Raw genomic sequence first — 16688 nt, forward strand, 5'->3', positions numbered from 1 at the left:
CTGGCTGCCCACCCCAGCCCACCAGGCCCAGGCCCCGGCCCCAGCACCCCCTCCCATCCCCCACCCTGGGGCCAGGACACAGCTACCTGCGGCTGGGGCAGGCTCCCGGCCAGGCCTCGCCAGGGTCCCTGGTGTGGTGGCGGGCACCACAGGGGGCTCAGGTGCCCCCTCCTCAGGCTCCTTCCGGCGGTAGACCCACCGCTCCTCACGGGTAGGGTCCTCGGCTGGCAGCGGCCCCCGCTTGGGCGGGCAGCCCAGGGGACCCTGCACGGCCTGCACGTGGGGGGTGCGGCGGGCAGGCATCACCATGGCGACAGGGCGGCGCACCCGCTGCAAAGAGGCGGGCACGATTTCCGGCGGCAGGTGCAGGTACTGGCGCAAGTGGGCAATGCCCTCGTTGGTGAGGTACCAGTAAAAGTGGCGCCAGGCGAAGGTCTCCCGCACCAGGCCCCGCGCCCGCAGGGAGGCCATGGCGCGCGTGACCTGCAGGTTGGTGACACCGGGCACGTGGGGATGCAGGCTGCGGGGCCGCCGGTCCTTCTTGGCCACCATCACACCCTCGCGGAAGAGCACCTCGTAAATGGTCCGCAGCTGGTCCAGCGGCATGAGCATGCCGGCCACCATGGCTGCCTGAGCCGGTGAGTCGAGGGCGCTGGCGAGTCGAGGGCGGCGGGCAGGGCACAGGGAGGAGGTCCAGGAGACGCCCTCGGCACAAGGTGCAACCGGGGCCGAAGGGTAGGCAGGCCGTGGCGCTGAGCTCGAGGGCGCGGGCTCCGGGCTTGTGGCTCGCGGCGCCTGGCTCTCTGGCTCCCTGCGATTCCTGCCGGCACTGCGGCCTGCCCACCGCTTGCGCGAGCCTCCCGCCTGCCCGCCCTTCAGGACGCCCAGGCCGGCCCCCTCTGACTCAGCAGCAAGGGCGGCCCCTCCCACCCTCAGCTAACAGGGCCCCTCGCAGAGTGGGGGGCACCTCGCAGCAGCGGCCATCCCCAAGGCAGGTCCCCTCCCCTCCCAGGCCCGCGGCTCCACGTCAGAAATTACATCAGTTTCTAAACACTTCCTTCAGGGTTCCTAAGATTAGGGGGAGGGTGGACGGGAGTGCCTGGGGACCCAGAATCTAAAAGGCTGGCAGAAGGGAAGCGGGAGCAGAGAGAGCAGGAGGGTCCTTAGGCCTGGGACCCAACTCAGGGTTGTGGTCTCAGAGCCTCAGGGATTCACAAGGACCTGAAGAGGAGGGCTGGGCCGTCTGGGCAGGGGGTCCTCTAGGTCTAAGGGAGGAGAGCTGAGGTCTTGGGGGGACTCAAGGGCTGAGGGAAGAGCTGCGGTCTTGGGGGGGCAGAGGTCTGAGGGGAATGGCAGGGGCAGCTGCTGCAGCACATGGACAGGCTGGAGGCACCACTGGCTGCCTGCCATCAAGCAGGCAAAGGGACAGAGCCCCCACCTCCAAATGTCGGACCCAGACAACGGCCACCCTCCTTAACACTTGCCATGCCAGGCCAGATCAAGGGTGGGCCAGGAACAGGGAGTCGGCTGAGAGTCCAAGCACTGTGCGCAGGGCACAGGGTAGGGGCTCTGAGTGGCCTCCATCCACCACCGCCCCAGGCCAGCTGTTGGAGGCCAGACGCTCTCAGCTGCCACAGGGACCCAAAGCCACCCGCGGCCCAGAGCCCCTGCCGCCAGGAGACACCCCACCCTGGGCAGCCTGAGTGCCTCCTTTGAGCCAGCTGGACAGGAGGGGAGAGTAGCACCAGGCTAGAAGAGGGTCGGGGGCCCCAGTGAAAGGGGGACCAGCAGCAGGGGGGGAAGGGGCTGTGCTCCACGTGAACACCCTGCAGCCTGGCCCGGCCACGCCCAGCAGTCACCCTAGGCCCTCAGAGCTGAGGCTCCAACCACGGACATCCCGCGCCTCCCCATTCCACCCAATACCCCGCTCTCCCACTTGGTGCTGCACCACTCACACCTGCACCCGCGCTTTCTCCCCTCCCCCAAGCGGACACACCCATTCCCAGCACTGCTAACTCGGGAACTGTTTATAAATAGGGCGGAAGGGGGGGGGATCCCGAGGTGGGAGGCTCGGGCGGGCAGGCGGCCAACAGGCTGCGCATGGGGGCGGGTTTATGAGGCCGTTGCCATGGCAGTGCAGAGCCGGCTCCCAACACACACAGACACACACACACACACACACACACACACACACAGATTTGTGGCAGAGGAAACTGCAGGCACAGCCAACTGTTCCCACAGCCCGGTCCGCCAGCTCTGCGGCGCCGCTCTCCCTCCGCCGGCGGGAAGGGGACCATCCCCGCGGGACACCGGCCGGGGAGGGCGGGGCGCCGGCTCGGGGAGGACGCCCAGCAGGCGCTGGAGTGGGCAACGGCCACGCCCCCTCAGACTAGTGGCGCCTGCGGACCCTGCCGGGCACCACGGCTGTGGCTTAGAGAACCAACACCAGCTGTGGTTTCAGGCCAGCACTCAGGCCAGTGGCCCGGCCCGGCCCTGTGCCCACGGAAGACCCACCCCTGGCCTGACCCTCAGCCCTCCCCCGGACCTCCTGCGCTCCCCCTGCCCCACCCCGATCTCCCGTGCACTCCCCTGCCCACCCCACAGCCCCACTCTGACCTCCTCTCCCTCCTAACCACCCCATACGTCCACCGCACATTTCCCTGGTTTGATTCCCCGACCTAACCTCTCAACCCCCAAGCCTCCTACCAAACCGACCCCACAGCATGCCCCCTCCCAAAATGATTCCAGGCCACACCCAAGGCCCCCAGACCTAAGGTCTCTCCTCCTTCCACACAGACTTGCACGGGTCTTTGGCCAAGCCCCTCAGCCCCGTGACAACCCACGCCATCCCCGCAGGAGAGGGCAGCAGTTTGCAACGCTGAAGAAAGTGGGGGGTGGGTGGGCGGGGCACGAAGGGGAATCCCCCTCCCTCCCACCAGCCCCGCCCTCGGGGGTTGAGGGGAGGAGCAGGCAGGAGCCTGGAACTAGACGTTCCCGGTCTGGCCCGCGGTGCCGGCCTCGGCACGCCTCCCTCTACCCCCGCGCCCCCCAGGTCCCAGGGCTGGGAGAACACCCCTTTCTGCCCTGCCCCCACCCTGCGGGAACCGCAGCCGCAGTTGCTGATTCAGCACAGGAAGGACCGGGGCGGACAACCAGGGCGGCCTCCTCCACCCCACTCCAGGTCCCTCCGGATCTCCAGGGCAACCAGTCGGGGTCCTTGGGCAGCCCCCAGCCCCCCCCCATTCCGGAACAAAGAACCGCAGTGTGGACTTGCCCGGGGCCAGCCCGCCTGGCGCCTCCCCCGCCAGTGATCGATCCCCAAGGCCCTGCCCTGTCCCCTTCGACGCTGGGGGGCAGGCCGACAAGCGGGGCGGGATTCGGCAGAGTTCGGGAGGAGAGAAAGTGCGGATCCGAGAGGTGGCGGAGGCCGGCTCCCACCTCCGCCCCGCCCCCGCCGCTGCAGTAGCCCGCCCCGCCCCCCGACACTCGCTGCAGGGTTGCAGGGCTGCAGGGCTGCGGGGCTGCGGCTGGAGTCACCCCCGCCAGCTCCAGGCGGACCTCGCGCCAGGTGGAGTCCCGGCAGAACACGGACATGGGGTCTCCTGCGGCTCCGGCTCCCCACCCACAAAGCTGCCCCCAAGGCGGCAGACCCTGACCGCTGCCCTGTGGGGGCTGCACCCAGCCAGAGGTCACTGCCTGGTCCACACTCCCCACCCCCCGGCTCGGTCCCCATCCCCGGCCCGCACCTTTGAGGGAGCTGATCTCATGCTGGATGGCTCTCGAGGGGTCCATGTCTCCGCCGGGGCTGAGGGCGGTGCGCGGGCCGCCACGCAGAGTCCAGCCCCGCACTGCACTGCCCAGGCCAGAGCCGCAGCCTGGGGGAGGAGCCGGGAGGCGTGGGGCGGGGCTTGCCAGCCGGGGCGGAGCCTCAACTAATCAATGCGCAGTGCAAGGCCGGCCCGAGCTTGCTCCCGTCTACACCGCCCCCATCCTTCCAGACCCCTGCTCCCGGTCACCTGACCCCGGTAACTCCAGCCGGACTGCCACGCCATCAGGCTGGATCCAGGCGTGCTTGGATGGCCCACGCCACCCCCCAGTCCCTGGGCCTCCACCGCGGGCCACCCTCAGAGTGCCGTCCTAGCCGCTCCTGCACGTGGCTTTCCTGGCCTCGAAGTCATGGCCACTCACTCCCTGCAGGAGATACCCACCGGTCTGGACCTCCTGGCGACCTCCCCAGCCAGCATCCTGGGTGAGGAGAGAAGGTAGATCCCACCGGGGCAGAGGCTGGAGGCTCCTTCATCACCACCATTCACTTCCCCCCACTTCCATGCCCTCTGCCTTCTCCCCTCAGCTGGGGGCCCTCCTCCACCCACATGCACCTCTGGGTCACTTCACCCGGTCCTGTGACACTCTGACTCCCAAGGTGACACATTCAGCCTCTGCCTCTCCAACTCAGCAAAGACCCACAAAGCTTGTCTTGGGAAGTTCCTGTCTTCCCGGCTCTGCGGATGTACCACCATCTACCACCCAGCAGCTCAGGCCAACACCCTAGGGTCCTCACCCCCATGGGTCAGCCCCACAGGTCCTGGTGGCTCCACCTTCCAGTCTGTCCACCTGCCACCAACTGTCCGGCTCAGCAGTCTCCTTGCACCACCACCCCTACTGCTGACAGGATCAGCCTCCTGGCCACTGACTGTCACTGCCTGCCCCCTGGGGAGAATGACAGCGCTGGCACTGCTGGGGTGGGGTCAGCTCTGCCCTCCTCACGGTGCCGCAGGAAGCCGCGCAAGCCTCACCCACACCTCGGGCACGCGCACCCAGGCGCGGCTTCAACGTAAGCCCCAGGATTGGGCCCTCCCGCCCCACCCTGGTCCTCTGTGCTGGGCTGTGGGGGACAGACACAGCCTCCGTCTCCTGCCAGGCCCACATCCAGATTCTTCCTCCATCCTCACCCCAAGGCCCCTCCCGGCCTCTTGAGGCCCACACCTTGCCCAGCCAGGCCGCTGCCTTTAGGCGACCACTCTTCCTACAGGCAGGCCCACCATGTGTTGGGTCAGGACGTGGTGGGGGGGAGCGCGGTGCCCGCAGGTACCGGCTGATGAGCAAAGAAGCGGGTGCAGCCCTATACTGGCTGAAGGCCTGATGTTCTAGGATCCCTCACAACCCCATCCCTGCCCCTCTCAGGACTCAGCCAGTCCGGGGCACAGGCAGGTCTCAGGAAAAAACAGCGGCAGACCTGGGGTAAACAGGAATATGAGAAATTAATAGAGGACTTTGTGATTCCTTACATCTAAATTCCTATTACTTTTTTATTAGCCATGTCCAGATGAACCTAAATCCAAACTGTAACTGAAGAGTACTTCCTAACTAGATCTCAAATGAAACAGATAGATACTTAAACAGAACTAAAAACTATAGGAAAACTCACCCACACACAAAATTAGTGCTGGTTCTAGTTTTAAAACTGCATATAATTGAGAGTTCCCTGGCGGTCCAGTGGTTAGGACTCAGCGCTTTCACTGCTGTGGGCCAGGGTTCAATCCCTGGTTGGGGAACCAAGATCCCACAAGCCACACGGCACGGCCAAAAAAACAAACAAAACTGCGTATAATTGAATTTTATAAGATTATAATTTTAAGCTACTGAAAAGATGAGGGCAGAAAGCAAGTAATGGGGTAACACAAGGATCAGGCGCAATTAGGTGGCTTTTCCTAACTTTTCAGAACCATGGGGACAGAGAAGGAATGTCCCAGGCCCTTAACTGCCCCCTCAAGTCACGCTGCCCACCCGAGAGTGGCCACTGCAGTCACCGGCAGCCACTTGCAAACGAGGGCTCACAGAGAAGGGGTGGCCAGTGAAGAGGCCTTTGGCCTGCCCCTGCCCAGTCTGCCCCAAACGGCAGCCACATGGTGTGGCCTGGGAAGTGGGCTGTGGCCACGGCCCCCGGATAGAGTCCACGGGACACACTGAGCCCATTCCTTGGTTTCTTCCCAGAGAAAGGGGCAGCTAAAGTGGAGCCGTGGAAAGACAGGCTGCAGCTAGCCAGCAAAGGAGGCGGACGCACATACGAAGGCCCCAGGTCAAGAGAAGAGGAGTCTGGCCAACCCCAGAGAACGTGTGCGTGGAGGGCACCTGGACACAGAGCTGTAGGCGGGGTTCCCCTGGGCCAGGGAGTGGGCAGTGGACTGCAGTGGGCAAGGGCCTGGGGGTAAGAGATGGGGGCAGTGTGGCTCTGGTGGGTGAGATGCAACGGCCCTGGCCCTCCCGACAGTCCTCAGCTTTCATGGTCTCGCTGCCCAGGAGATCTAGTCCCAGGGTCCTCAAGAAAGCAGGCTGTCTGACCCGGCACGGCTTCCCCACGCCCAACCGGGGTCCTGTCAGGTCGCCTGCACCAGGGACTCGCCTCATGCGCAAGGCTGAACGCTCTTGAAGCTTTACTGCAAATTCCAGGAGGCAGCTGACACCCCTGTGGTTCCTGCGACCCAAGCTGAGCCCCTACGCCACAGCCAGGCCCCCTCCTTCCCAGCCCCTCTGTCTGCGACAAAGCATCCCCTCCTCACAAGCCTCCTGAGACCCTGGCAGGTGTGGCCCCAGGTCACAGCCCCCACCATTCAGACCACACCCCTGCTCCCAAGGCCCGGTCCGCCTTCCCGTCCGTGTTCCTCACCAAGGCTCCCCAGCTTCACTCCTGTGCCCAGCCCTGGGCAGCCTGCCCTACCGGGGCTCACTAGTGACTGGTGGGCAGGTGATCCTGTGCAGGGGTGATATGTGACAGCTGTCGGCCCTGCCGGTAGACACCATCCACACAGGGTCCCCCATAATCACCCAGTGAGACCCCGCTACAGACTGTGCCTGTTCCCTGCAGTGGGAACAAGGGCCATCTCACCTGCACCACCAGGCCTCACCCCACAGCCGTCACCTGGCATTGACCCTGACCTGGGGAAGCTACCAGGCTGGGCAGGAGGAGAACGCTCCTCCACGTGGGCAGCCACTGGCTGACGAAGGCGGGAGCTCAGCTAGACCAGCCACCCTGTGTGGCTCCACCCGCAGGGCCAGGTCCACAGCACTGCGGTGGGTGCCGCCAGGGCCCCAAGGGTCCTGGTGATGGCCCAGGAGGCATAGAGGGTTCCCGTTTGGGCCCCATCCAGCTCTCTCTCCCTGTAGCCCAGTTCAAAAATTGCACCGTTACCAGGTGTCCGCCAGAGACCTCGGGCAGGGACCCTGGGTCCCACCCCCATGTTCCGTCCATCAGGAGGTCCCATCATTCTGCCCCCCCAAATATCTCGCAAACCTGTCCTCTTCCCACTGTCTCCACCGCCACCCTCCTCCCCTTGGAGACAGCCCTGGCCTCCTCGCTGCCTTCCACCACCAGGCACTCAGCGGCCACAGCCCCGCTGCCACACCTGCTCTATCTCAGGGCTACAGAGAGCCTCCCGGTCCTGTCCTGTCCTGTGTCGTCCTGCTGCACAGACCCCTCTGCGGTTTCCTTCAGCAGGGACAGTGGGGACAGTGCTCTCACACAGGGATGACTGTCTCAGCACCCCTGCACCCCAGGCCTGGTCAGAGGCGTCCACGCAGGGAAACCAAGCAGTGGATGCTTGCAGTTCAAGGATGAGGTACTTCCCAGGAACGCTATTAATAGAGGTTTACTTCGTTAATAGATTGAAGGAGAAAACCTGTATATCGATCTCAAAACTGCTGATAACTCATTTGATAAAAACTCACCAATATTTCTGATTTCTACAAAGTGACCCAGTAAACTGGGAAAGGAGGTCCAGGCACCCTCAGTATCTGAAGGGGATTGATTCCAGGACCCCAGCCAACACCAAAAGCCTCGGATGCTCAAGTCCCTTATAAAAACTGGAGTAGGGCTTCCCTGGTGGCGGGTGGTTGAGAGTCCGCCTGCCAATGCAGGGGACACGGGTTCGTGCCCCGGTCCAGGAAGATCCCACATGCCGCAGCCCAGCAACGGGAGGGGCCACAACAGTGAGAGGCCTGCGTACCGCAAAAAACAAAACACAAAAAAACTGGAGTAGTATTTGTATATAACCTAATACAGTGCAAATGCTATGTAAATAGTTGTAAACACAATGCAGGGACTTCCCTGGTGGTGCAGTGAATCCACCTGTCAATGCAGGGGACATGGGTTCAAGCCCTGGTCCGGGGAGATCCCACATGCCATGGAGCAACTAAGCCCATGCGCCACAACTACTGAGCCTGCATGCCACAACTACTGAAGCCTGCGCACCTAGAGCCCGTGCTCCACAACGAGAAGCCACCGCAATGAGAAACCTGTGCACCACAACGAAGAATAGCGCCCGCTCACCGCAACTAGAGAAAGCCCGCGCAGCAACAAAGACACAACGTGGCCAAAAATAAATTTTTTTAAAAAAAAATACAATGTAAATAGCTGTCTTTGAGCACCCACAGCAAATTCAAGTTTTGCCTTTTGGAACTTTCCAGAATCCCCCCCCCACAGTACTTCTTTTTTTAAAAAAAAACCATTTATTTATTTATTTACTTGGCTGCACCAGGTCTTAGTTGCAGCACGCGGGATCTAGTTCCCTGACCAGGGATTGAACCCTGGCCCCCTACACTGGGTGCACAGAATCTTAACCGCTGGACCAGCAGGGAAGTCCCACCCCAATAGTACTTTTTTTTTTTTGCAGTACGTGGGCCTCTCACTGCTGTGGCCTCTCCCATTGAGGAGCACAGGCTCCGGACGCGCAGGCTCAGCGGCCATGGCTCACGGGCCCAGTCGCTCCGCGGCATGTGGGATCCTCCCGGACTGGGGCACGAACCTGTGTACCCTGCATCGGCAGGTGGACTCTCAACCACTGCACCACCAGGGGAGCCCCCCAATAGTACTTTTGATCTATTACTTAAATCCCCAGTTGCAGACCGTGGATGGGGACGGCTGGCTGCATACCGTTAACATGAGAACAGACGTCCCTCCAAATCTGAGTGGCCACCGCCACCGCCCCAGGGGCCTCGCCCATAGGAAGTACTGGAAGCAGGAGCAGCAGGGCTGTAGGCTCAGCATGGTGGCCGGGACACCCCCAAAGCCACTCCCACAGGCGGCCAGGGCAAGCCTCCGGGCTCAGCTGCGGGCGAGGCTGATCCAGGGTGTGTGAGGGGAAAGAACCTAGGCTCCGGATGCGGAGAAGCCTCTAACCTGATCTGCCAAGCGTTCAGAGTCTGCACCTCCTCAGCACCTGAACCAGTGCCTCTGACCACCTACCAGCACCGACAAAGGCGCTCACTCGAGTGGCCGCCTTTCAGCACCCTTCTAAAGGCCCAAGACATTTCTTATAGGCCAATAACGAGCTGGCAAAAGAGGGTGGGAAAAACCTTCATTCGCAGTGCAGGACAGAAACTACTCTGGAACAAGATAAATAAAAATCAGCGAGAACTTAACTTCAGAAAGCCCACAAGCACAAAGCAAGAACCAGACCCATGGGGAGACTCACATTCCCAATGCAGAGGTCCGACCTCGCAGGACCACTGTGCCCCGAGCTAGAACTGCGCTTCTGACCCACCCCCGCACCCCACCGCCGGCCCCGCCAGCCCTGAGCCGACTCTTTCTTTTTAAATTAATTAATTAGTTAATTTTTGGCTGCGTTGGGTCTTTGTTGCTGTGCGCGGGCTTTCTCTAGTTGCGGCGAGTGGGGGCTACTCTTTGTTGTGGTGCGCGGGCTTCTCATTGCGGTGGCTTCTCTTGTTGCGGAGCACGGGCTCTAGGCGCATGGGTTCAGTAGTTGTGGCGCGCGGGCTTCAGTAGTTGTGGCGCACGGGCTTAGTTGCTCCGTGGCATGTGGGATCTTCGCGGACCAGCGCTCGAACCCGTGTTCCCTGCGTTGGCAGGCGGATTCTTAACCACTGCGCCACCAGGGAAGCCCCGCTGCACCGACTCTTAATAATTGCCTCCTTCAGACACTCACATGATTTTATATCAGATCGGCGAGCTTCTGTTGTCTGTTTGAAACCCTGTCACTGGGTGCTGGGCAGGTGTAGGGAGTGAGCCCTTTCGGGCGCTGCTGTAGTACCTAGCGAACACCTTAGGAACTTTTAAAAAATATTGTGTTTGAATAGGAACTATTCCCCGGACGCAAACATGGGCCATACAGGGAAAAGTCTCCCCCCAAGATTGTCCCCTCTCCACCCCGCACACAGTGTGGAAATCACTGTCAGGATTGGCTTCCTCTTTATCCCTCTGAAATTTCTTTATGTGGAAAGTCACATAAATACAAACATGATTCTTGGTTTTCCCCCCTTTTAACACAAAAAGTGACACCTCGGGGCTTCCCTGGTGGCACAGTGGTTAAGAATCCGCCTGCCAATGCAGGGGACATGGGTTTGAGCCTTGATCCGGGAAGATCTCACATGCTGCGGAGCAACTATGCCCGTGTGTCAGAACTACTGAAGCCTGCATGCCTAGAGCCCGTGCTCCACAACAAGAGAAGCCACTGCAATGAGAAGCTCTTGCACAGCAACAAAGAGTAGCCCCAACCAGAGAAAGCCCGATCACAGCAACGAAGACCCAACGCAGCCAAAAATAAATAAATGAATAAATAAATTAATTAATTTTTAAAAAAGTGACACCTCGCCTGCACCATCCGACCCCACACCTGGGAGGTCTCCCGCTGCACCCCTGCCTCCGCCCTACCTCAGGGCGCTGGCTGCCATCCTTGGCTCTCACACACACACTGCGTTCTTAGGTCTGATAGACATTTTCATTGGCCTGGTTTCCACCAGTTCACTAATGCAATCCAGAAATTCTGGGTTTCTGGATTTTTACCAATCTGATAGGTGAAAACACGGCACCCTGGTGTAGCTAGAGCTTAAATTTTGCATACTACTTGACCCAGAAATTCTATTTCTAACAATAGCCATAGACACACAAGGATCCAGCCACAAAGCTCTTCTATGTAGCAGTTTACAATACCAAAAAACCGCACAAAACTAAACAAAACTAAACCTAATGTTCCATGGGAAGAGATTAAATAGGATATGATTACCATATAAAAGAATATTATATTATAAATTAATGTCATAGAAAGATGTACTTGTAACATTAAAAGAAGTTACACGTACCTAAAATACTTCATAATATTAAATTATAAAGTTATAAATAAATTAAATTATACTATAAAATACTGTGCACATTATTTTTTGTTGTTTTTGTTTTTGCGGTACACGGGCCTCTCACTGTTGTGGCCTCTCCCGCTGCGGAGCACAGGCTCCGGACGCGCAGGCTCAGCGGCCATCGCTCACGGGCCCAGCGGCTCCGCGGCATGCGGGCTCCTCCCAGACCGGGGCACATACCCGCGTCCCCTGCATCGGCAGACGGACTCCCAACCATTGCGCCACCAGGGAAGCCCTGTGCACATTTTTTTTAAACAAGCATAGGGACTTCCCTGGTGGTGGAGTGGTTAAGACTCCATGCTCCCAGTGCAGGGGGCTAGGGTTCAATCCCTGGTCAGGGAACTAGATCCCATATGCATGCCGCAACTAAGAGTTCACATGCCACAACTAAGGAGCCTGAGTGCCACAACTAAGGAGCTGACAAGCCACAACTATGGAGCCGGCAAGCCACAACTAAGGAGTCCTCCTGCTGCAACTAAGGAGCTGTCGAGCTACAACCAAAGAGCTGGCAAGCTGCAACTAAGGAGCCAGTGAGCCACAACTAAGGAGCCCACATGCCACAACTAAGGAGCCCGCCTGCCGCAACTAAGACCCAGTGCATCCTAAATAAATATTTTTTTTAATTAAAAAAAATCAAACAACAAGCATAAAACAAAAAGATGTGGAGGTTTTACAAAACACCAATCAACCATTGCAGCAGGGCAGCTTGAAGGGAAAGCACTGAACGGTGGCCCCTGGAAGATATGTTCACATCTAAATCCCTGGGACCCGTGACTGTGGCCTTATTGGGAAATAGGGTCTTTGCAGATGTGATTAAGTTAAGGATGTCACGATGAGATCACCCTGGATTATCTGGGTGGGACCTAAATCTAATGACAAGTGTCCTCATAACAGACAGAAGAGAGATACACAGAGGAGAAGCCATGTGAAGATGGGGCAGAGACTGGAATGGTGCAGCCACAAACCGAGGAACACCAACAGCCACCAGAAGCTGGAAGGGGCAGGAAGGGTCTTCTCTAGAGCCGTCACAGAAACTACAGCCATGCCAACACCTTGATTTTGGCCTCTGGCCTCCAGAAGTATGAGAGAATAAACTTCTGTTGTTTTAGACCACCTGTTTGTGGTCATTTGTTACAGCAGACACAGGAAACTAATGAAGACATTTTTACCAGGAGTGACAAATATTTAAAAGCATGGCACTGGTTTTGGAATTGGGTAATGGACAGAGGCTGGAGAATTTTGAGGAGCATGATAGAAAAAGCCTAGATTGCCTTGAACAGGCTGTTGGAAGAAATATGGATGTTAAAGATGCTGCTGGTGATGACTTAGAAGGAAATGAGGCACATACTGCCAGAAGCTGGAGGAAAGGTGATCGCGATTAAACAGTGCAAAAAATGTGGCTGAACTGTGTTCCTTTGTTGGGTGGAAAGCAGAACTTATAAGTGATGAACTTGGATCTTTAGCTGAGGAGATTTCAAAGCAAAGTGTGGAAGGTGTGACCTGGTTTTAACCTGTTCCTTACGGTAAAGTGCAGGAGGAAAGACGTAAACTGTGGAAGGAACTGTTAAGCAAAAAAAGAACCAGCACTGGTGATTGGGAAACTCAAGGCCTGTTCAGACTGCAGAAGATGCTAATGTGGGGAGACTCACTGTTAGGAGAGAGAGACAAGGATGCAACTGGACAATCTTCCTCTGAAGAGATTTGATCTCTGACTCACAGATGCATTCAAACCTCGCAGCACAAGCTGGGGATAGAGAGGGTCATCCAGGAAAGCTCTGTGGAGAAGCCTCTAACCTGATGGCACAGATCTCTGTGTCATACATGGGAGACCCACAAGGTGTATAAGAATGTTGTATCAGCAGAAACACTGCCAGCTTGGATGCAAGAGGATAGAGACAGAATGAAAGGAAGGAAAGCTGTTGGAATTCTGGGATACTACAGGCAGGAAATGGGGTGACAGAGCTACTCAGCTTCAAACATATGCTGCCCGGCAAGAAAAAGGAAAAATGACTTCAAGGGCACAGCTTTGGGCCCAGAGGGTGGAGCCATGGGCACAGAGGCAGAGGCCGGCAGAGCTGAACGTGTACAGAGCAAAGCATCAAGCCACAGAGGAGTATTCTCAGGCCTTCAAACCTATTGAACTTGCCCTGCTGGATTTCAAACTTGCTTGGGACTCCTTTATTCTTTTCTCTTTGTTACCCCTTTATTCTTTTCTCTTTCTCCCTTTGAGAAAGGGGATGTCTACTCTATGCCTGTCCCACCAATGTATTTTGGAAGTATACAACATGTGTTCTAGTTTCACAGGTCCACAAATGGAGAGCAAGTGGGCACCTGCCTCCCATCACCTGAGAAGGGGTTCCTGACTCCCCCTCCACCCAGCCACCATCACCTGGGGCCACCACCAGATGACCCAGCCCAAGGCCCCTCTTAGGTCCCAGACCTCACCACCCACAGCCCCTGCAGGCAGCCACAGCACCAGCTCTCCCAGCCCTGCATCTCCCTGTCCAGTGTGAGCCTGCTTCTGGCCACTGCCCTTGGCCCCACGCCGGGCGGGGGCGCCTGGCCTCCCACCTGCATCAGCCCTCTCCAGCCTCATTGCATCTGTTCCCAAGGTGCCCAGATCCTGCTGCCAACCCCTGCCCTGCTGCCGGCTCCCCTCAGGTCTCACTGGGGAAACGGAAGCCAGGAGGCAACATCGCCCACACCTTCCCATCCCCACGCCTTCCCTCCCCCACGCCTTCCCATCCCCCACGCCTTCCCATCCCCACACCTGTAGAAGCCTCTACCCCTTCTGAACCACAGGGCCCTGGGTGGCAAGGGGCTGTCACACCCACCCCCAGCATGTGCGGTTGGGCAAATGAGAAGGGTCACACAGCACTCGGGCCACCCAGGCCCCTGCCAGCCAGTGTTCTGCCCAGGCTGCATTCTGCTGACAGCTCGGCCTCCGGGTCACTGCCCCGTCCTGGATGGCGGTCTCCCTCTCACATACTGCCGGACCCCTCACCGTCTCCACCTCCCTTCTCACTTCCTACACACCCCTTGGCACCCCCAATCTGACCACGCCCCCAAACAGGTCTCCCTAAGGTCCCGATATCCCTTATGACCACGCCAGGCGCTCTAAGGGCAGCCGGCTCCTGGCTCATCGCTCCTTCCCTTTCACTGGGCTGTCCAGACCACCCCCTGGGGAAGGCTCCCCCTCTGCCTCAGGCTTTCCCCCCCCCGCACCGCGAGGGCCCCAAGCACAGTGCCCAGCCTGGTCCCCCAGCAACTCGAGTCTTCACATGGTGCCCGGCTCAACGATCATCTCAGTTTATTTGCCTCCAAGCTAAGCTCCTGTTCTTCCACCGCCCCTGCTGCAGAGGCACCACTCCACCCCCCACCCCCCCACCCCACCCCCGCTGCTCCCCACCCCCACCTCCATTCCCACTCTATGGCAGCCCAGTCTGGGGTCTGGGTTTCTGCAGGGGTCCAGCTCGGGGTCCACTTTCCCTCCCATTCACCTGCTCATTTTCAAACCACATTAAGGAGGTGCAACAGGACACAGACCTTGCCCTCGGGAAGCTGAGTTAGGCGGGAGAAAAGATATTTAAAATCCTCTTTGTTGGGCTTCCCTGGTGGCACAGTGGTTAAGAATCTGCCTGCCAATGCAGGGAACACGGGTTCGAGCCCTGGTCCGGGAAGATCCCACATGCTGCGCAGCAACTAAGCCCGTGCACCACAACTACTGAGCCTGCGCTCTAGAGTCCACGAGCCACAACTACTGAGCCCATGCGCCGCAACTACTGAAGCCTGCGCACCTAGAGCCCGCGCTCCGCAACAAGAGAAGCCACCGCAATGAGAAGCCCGCGCACCGCAACAAAGAGTAGCCCCCATTCGCCGCAACTAGAGAAAGCCCGCGTGCAGCAATGAAGACCCAATGCAGCTATAAATAAATAAATAAATTTATTTTAAAAAATGTAACAAACTGAAAGAAAAATTAGAAACACTGATAACACACAAGGAAGTTAACAGTCATAATAAATAAAGAACTCTTATAATTCAAAACAAAACACCTTACAGAGAAATGAACAATGCTTTTCAATACAAAGAGTGAATAACTATGAAATGATGATCACTTAGTCAAAGAATGCAACTTAAAACAAATTAGAATTTTCTCATCCATCAATTGGCAAGAGATTGGAACTAGTCTGCCTTGTATCTGCTGGCTCATCTACGCCAGAGGACAATTTAGAAATACAATCATTTTTAACGATAAGCCCACATGTTCATGTAAAGGGACCAGATAAGCAAGCAGAGATACTTCCATGCAATGGAACACATAGTACCCATTAAAAAGCATGAGGGTGCCAAGACCATTCAATGGGGAAAGAATAATCTTTTCAACAAATGGTTCAGGAACAACTGGGTATCCTCGTGCAAAAGAGTAAAGTTGGGGTAATTATGTGGCGGTCCAGTGGTTAGGACTAAGCACTCTCACTGCTGGGGGTCCCGGGTTCGATCCCTGGTTGGGGAACTAAGACCCAGCAAGCCTCAAGGCACAGTTTAAAAAAAAAAAAAAAAAAGAATAAAGTTGGACCCCTACCTCACACCATACTCAAAAATTAATTCAAAATAGATCAAAGACCTAAATGTAACAGCTAAAACTATAAAACTCTTGGAAGAAAATATTGCCATAAATCTTCATGACTTTGAAATAGGCAACAGTGCTTAGATATGACACTAAAAGCACAAGCAACCAAGAAAGAAATAGGTAAATCGAACTCACCATTAAAATCCTTTGTGTTCCAAAGGACACCATCAAAAAAATAAAAAGCCAACCCACAGAATCAGAAAATATTTTTGCAAACCATATCTATCTGATAAGGGACTTATATCTAGAATACATGAAGAACACTTACAACTCAATAATAAAAAGCTAAAAACCCAATTTAAAAATGGACAAAGCCTCTGGATAGACATTTCTGGAAAGAAGATATAGAAATAACCAATATGCAAAAGAAAAGGTGCTCAACAACATTAGTCATCAGGAAATGCAAATCAAAATCAAGAGAAACCACTTCACACCCACTAGGACTAAATGCCTGTAATCAAAAAGGCAGATAATAAGTGCTGGCGAGGATGTGAAGAGATTGGAAGCTTCATACACTGCTCATGAGATCGTAGAATGGTGTAGTTGCTGTGGAAAGCAATCTGACAGTTCTTCAAACAGTTAAATATAGAATTATCACATGTTCCAGCAATTCCACTCCTTGGTATATATCCAAGAGAGATGAAAACATACATCCACACAAAAACTGGCCCACTGTTCATAGCAGCACATTCATAATAGCCAAAAGGTGGAAACAACACGAATAGCCATCAACCTAACCAGAGAGAAACAAAATGCAGGTTATCCATACCATGGAACGTTATTCCATGAAATGGAATGAAGAACCAGTACACACTGTGACATGGATAAAACGTTACGCTACGTGAAAGAAGCCAGGCACAAAATTGTATGATTCCATTTATGTGAAACATCCAGTACAGGCAAATCCATAGGG

At 56.6% G+C, this 16688-nt stretch overlaps 1 protein-coding gene across 4 annotated transcripts in view; it reads right to left on the bottom strand.

Moving 5' to 3' along the window:
* LOC113633702 (plectin) overlaps nucleotides 1-16688 on the bottom strand; it is a 56089-nt gene that overhangs the window by 33700 nt on the left and 5701 nt on the right. Inside the window, exon 1 of one of the 4 annotated variants that reach the window (XM_027132078.1) lies at nucleotides 87-1187. The exons of 2 other annotated variants lie outside the window; for them this stretch is intronic. In XM_027132078.1, coding sequence (XP_026987879.1) covers nucleotides 87-624 — 538 coding nt within the window. In that variant the 5' untranslated portion in view covers nucleotides 625-1187. Of the gene's footprint in view, nucleotides 1-86; nucleotides 1188-16688 lie in introns of those variants that run through there. One more of the 4 variants, XM_027132071.1, reaches the window with a different exon arrangement.

The sequence above is a fragment of the Aethalodelphis obliquidens genome, unplaced genomic scaffold (genome assembly GCF_003676395.1).
Source record: "Aethalodelphis obliquidens isolate GAN/ISIS:26980383/991018 unplaced genomic scaffold, ASM367639v1 scaffold41, whole genome shotgun sequence".
NCBI lineage: Eukaryota > Metazoa > Chordata > Mammalia > Artiodactyla > Delphinidae > Aethalodelphis > Aethalodelphis obliquidens.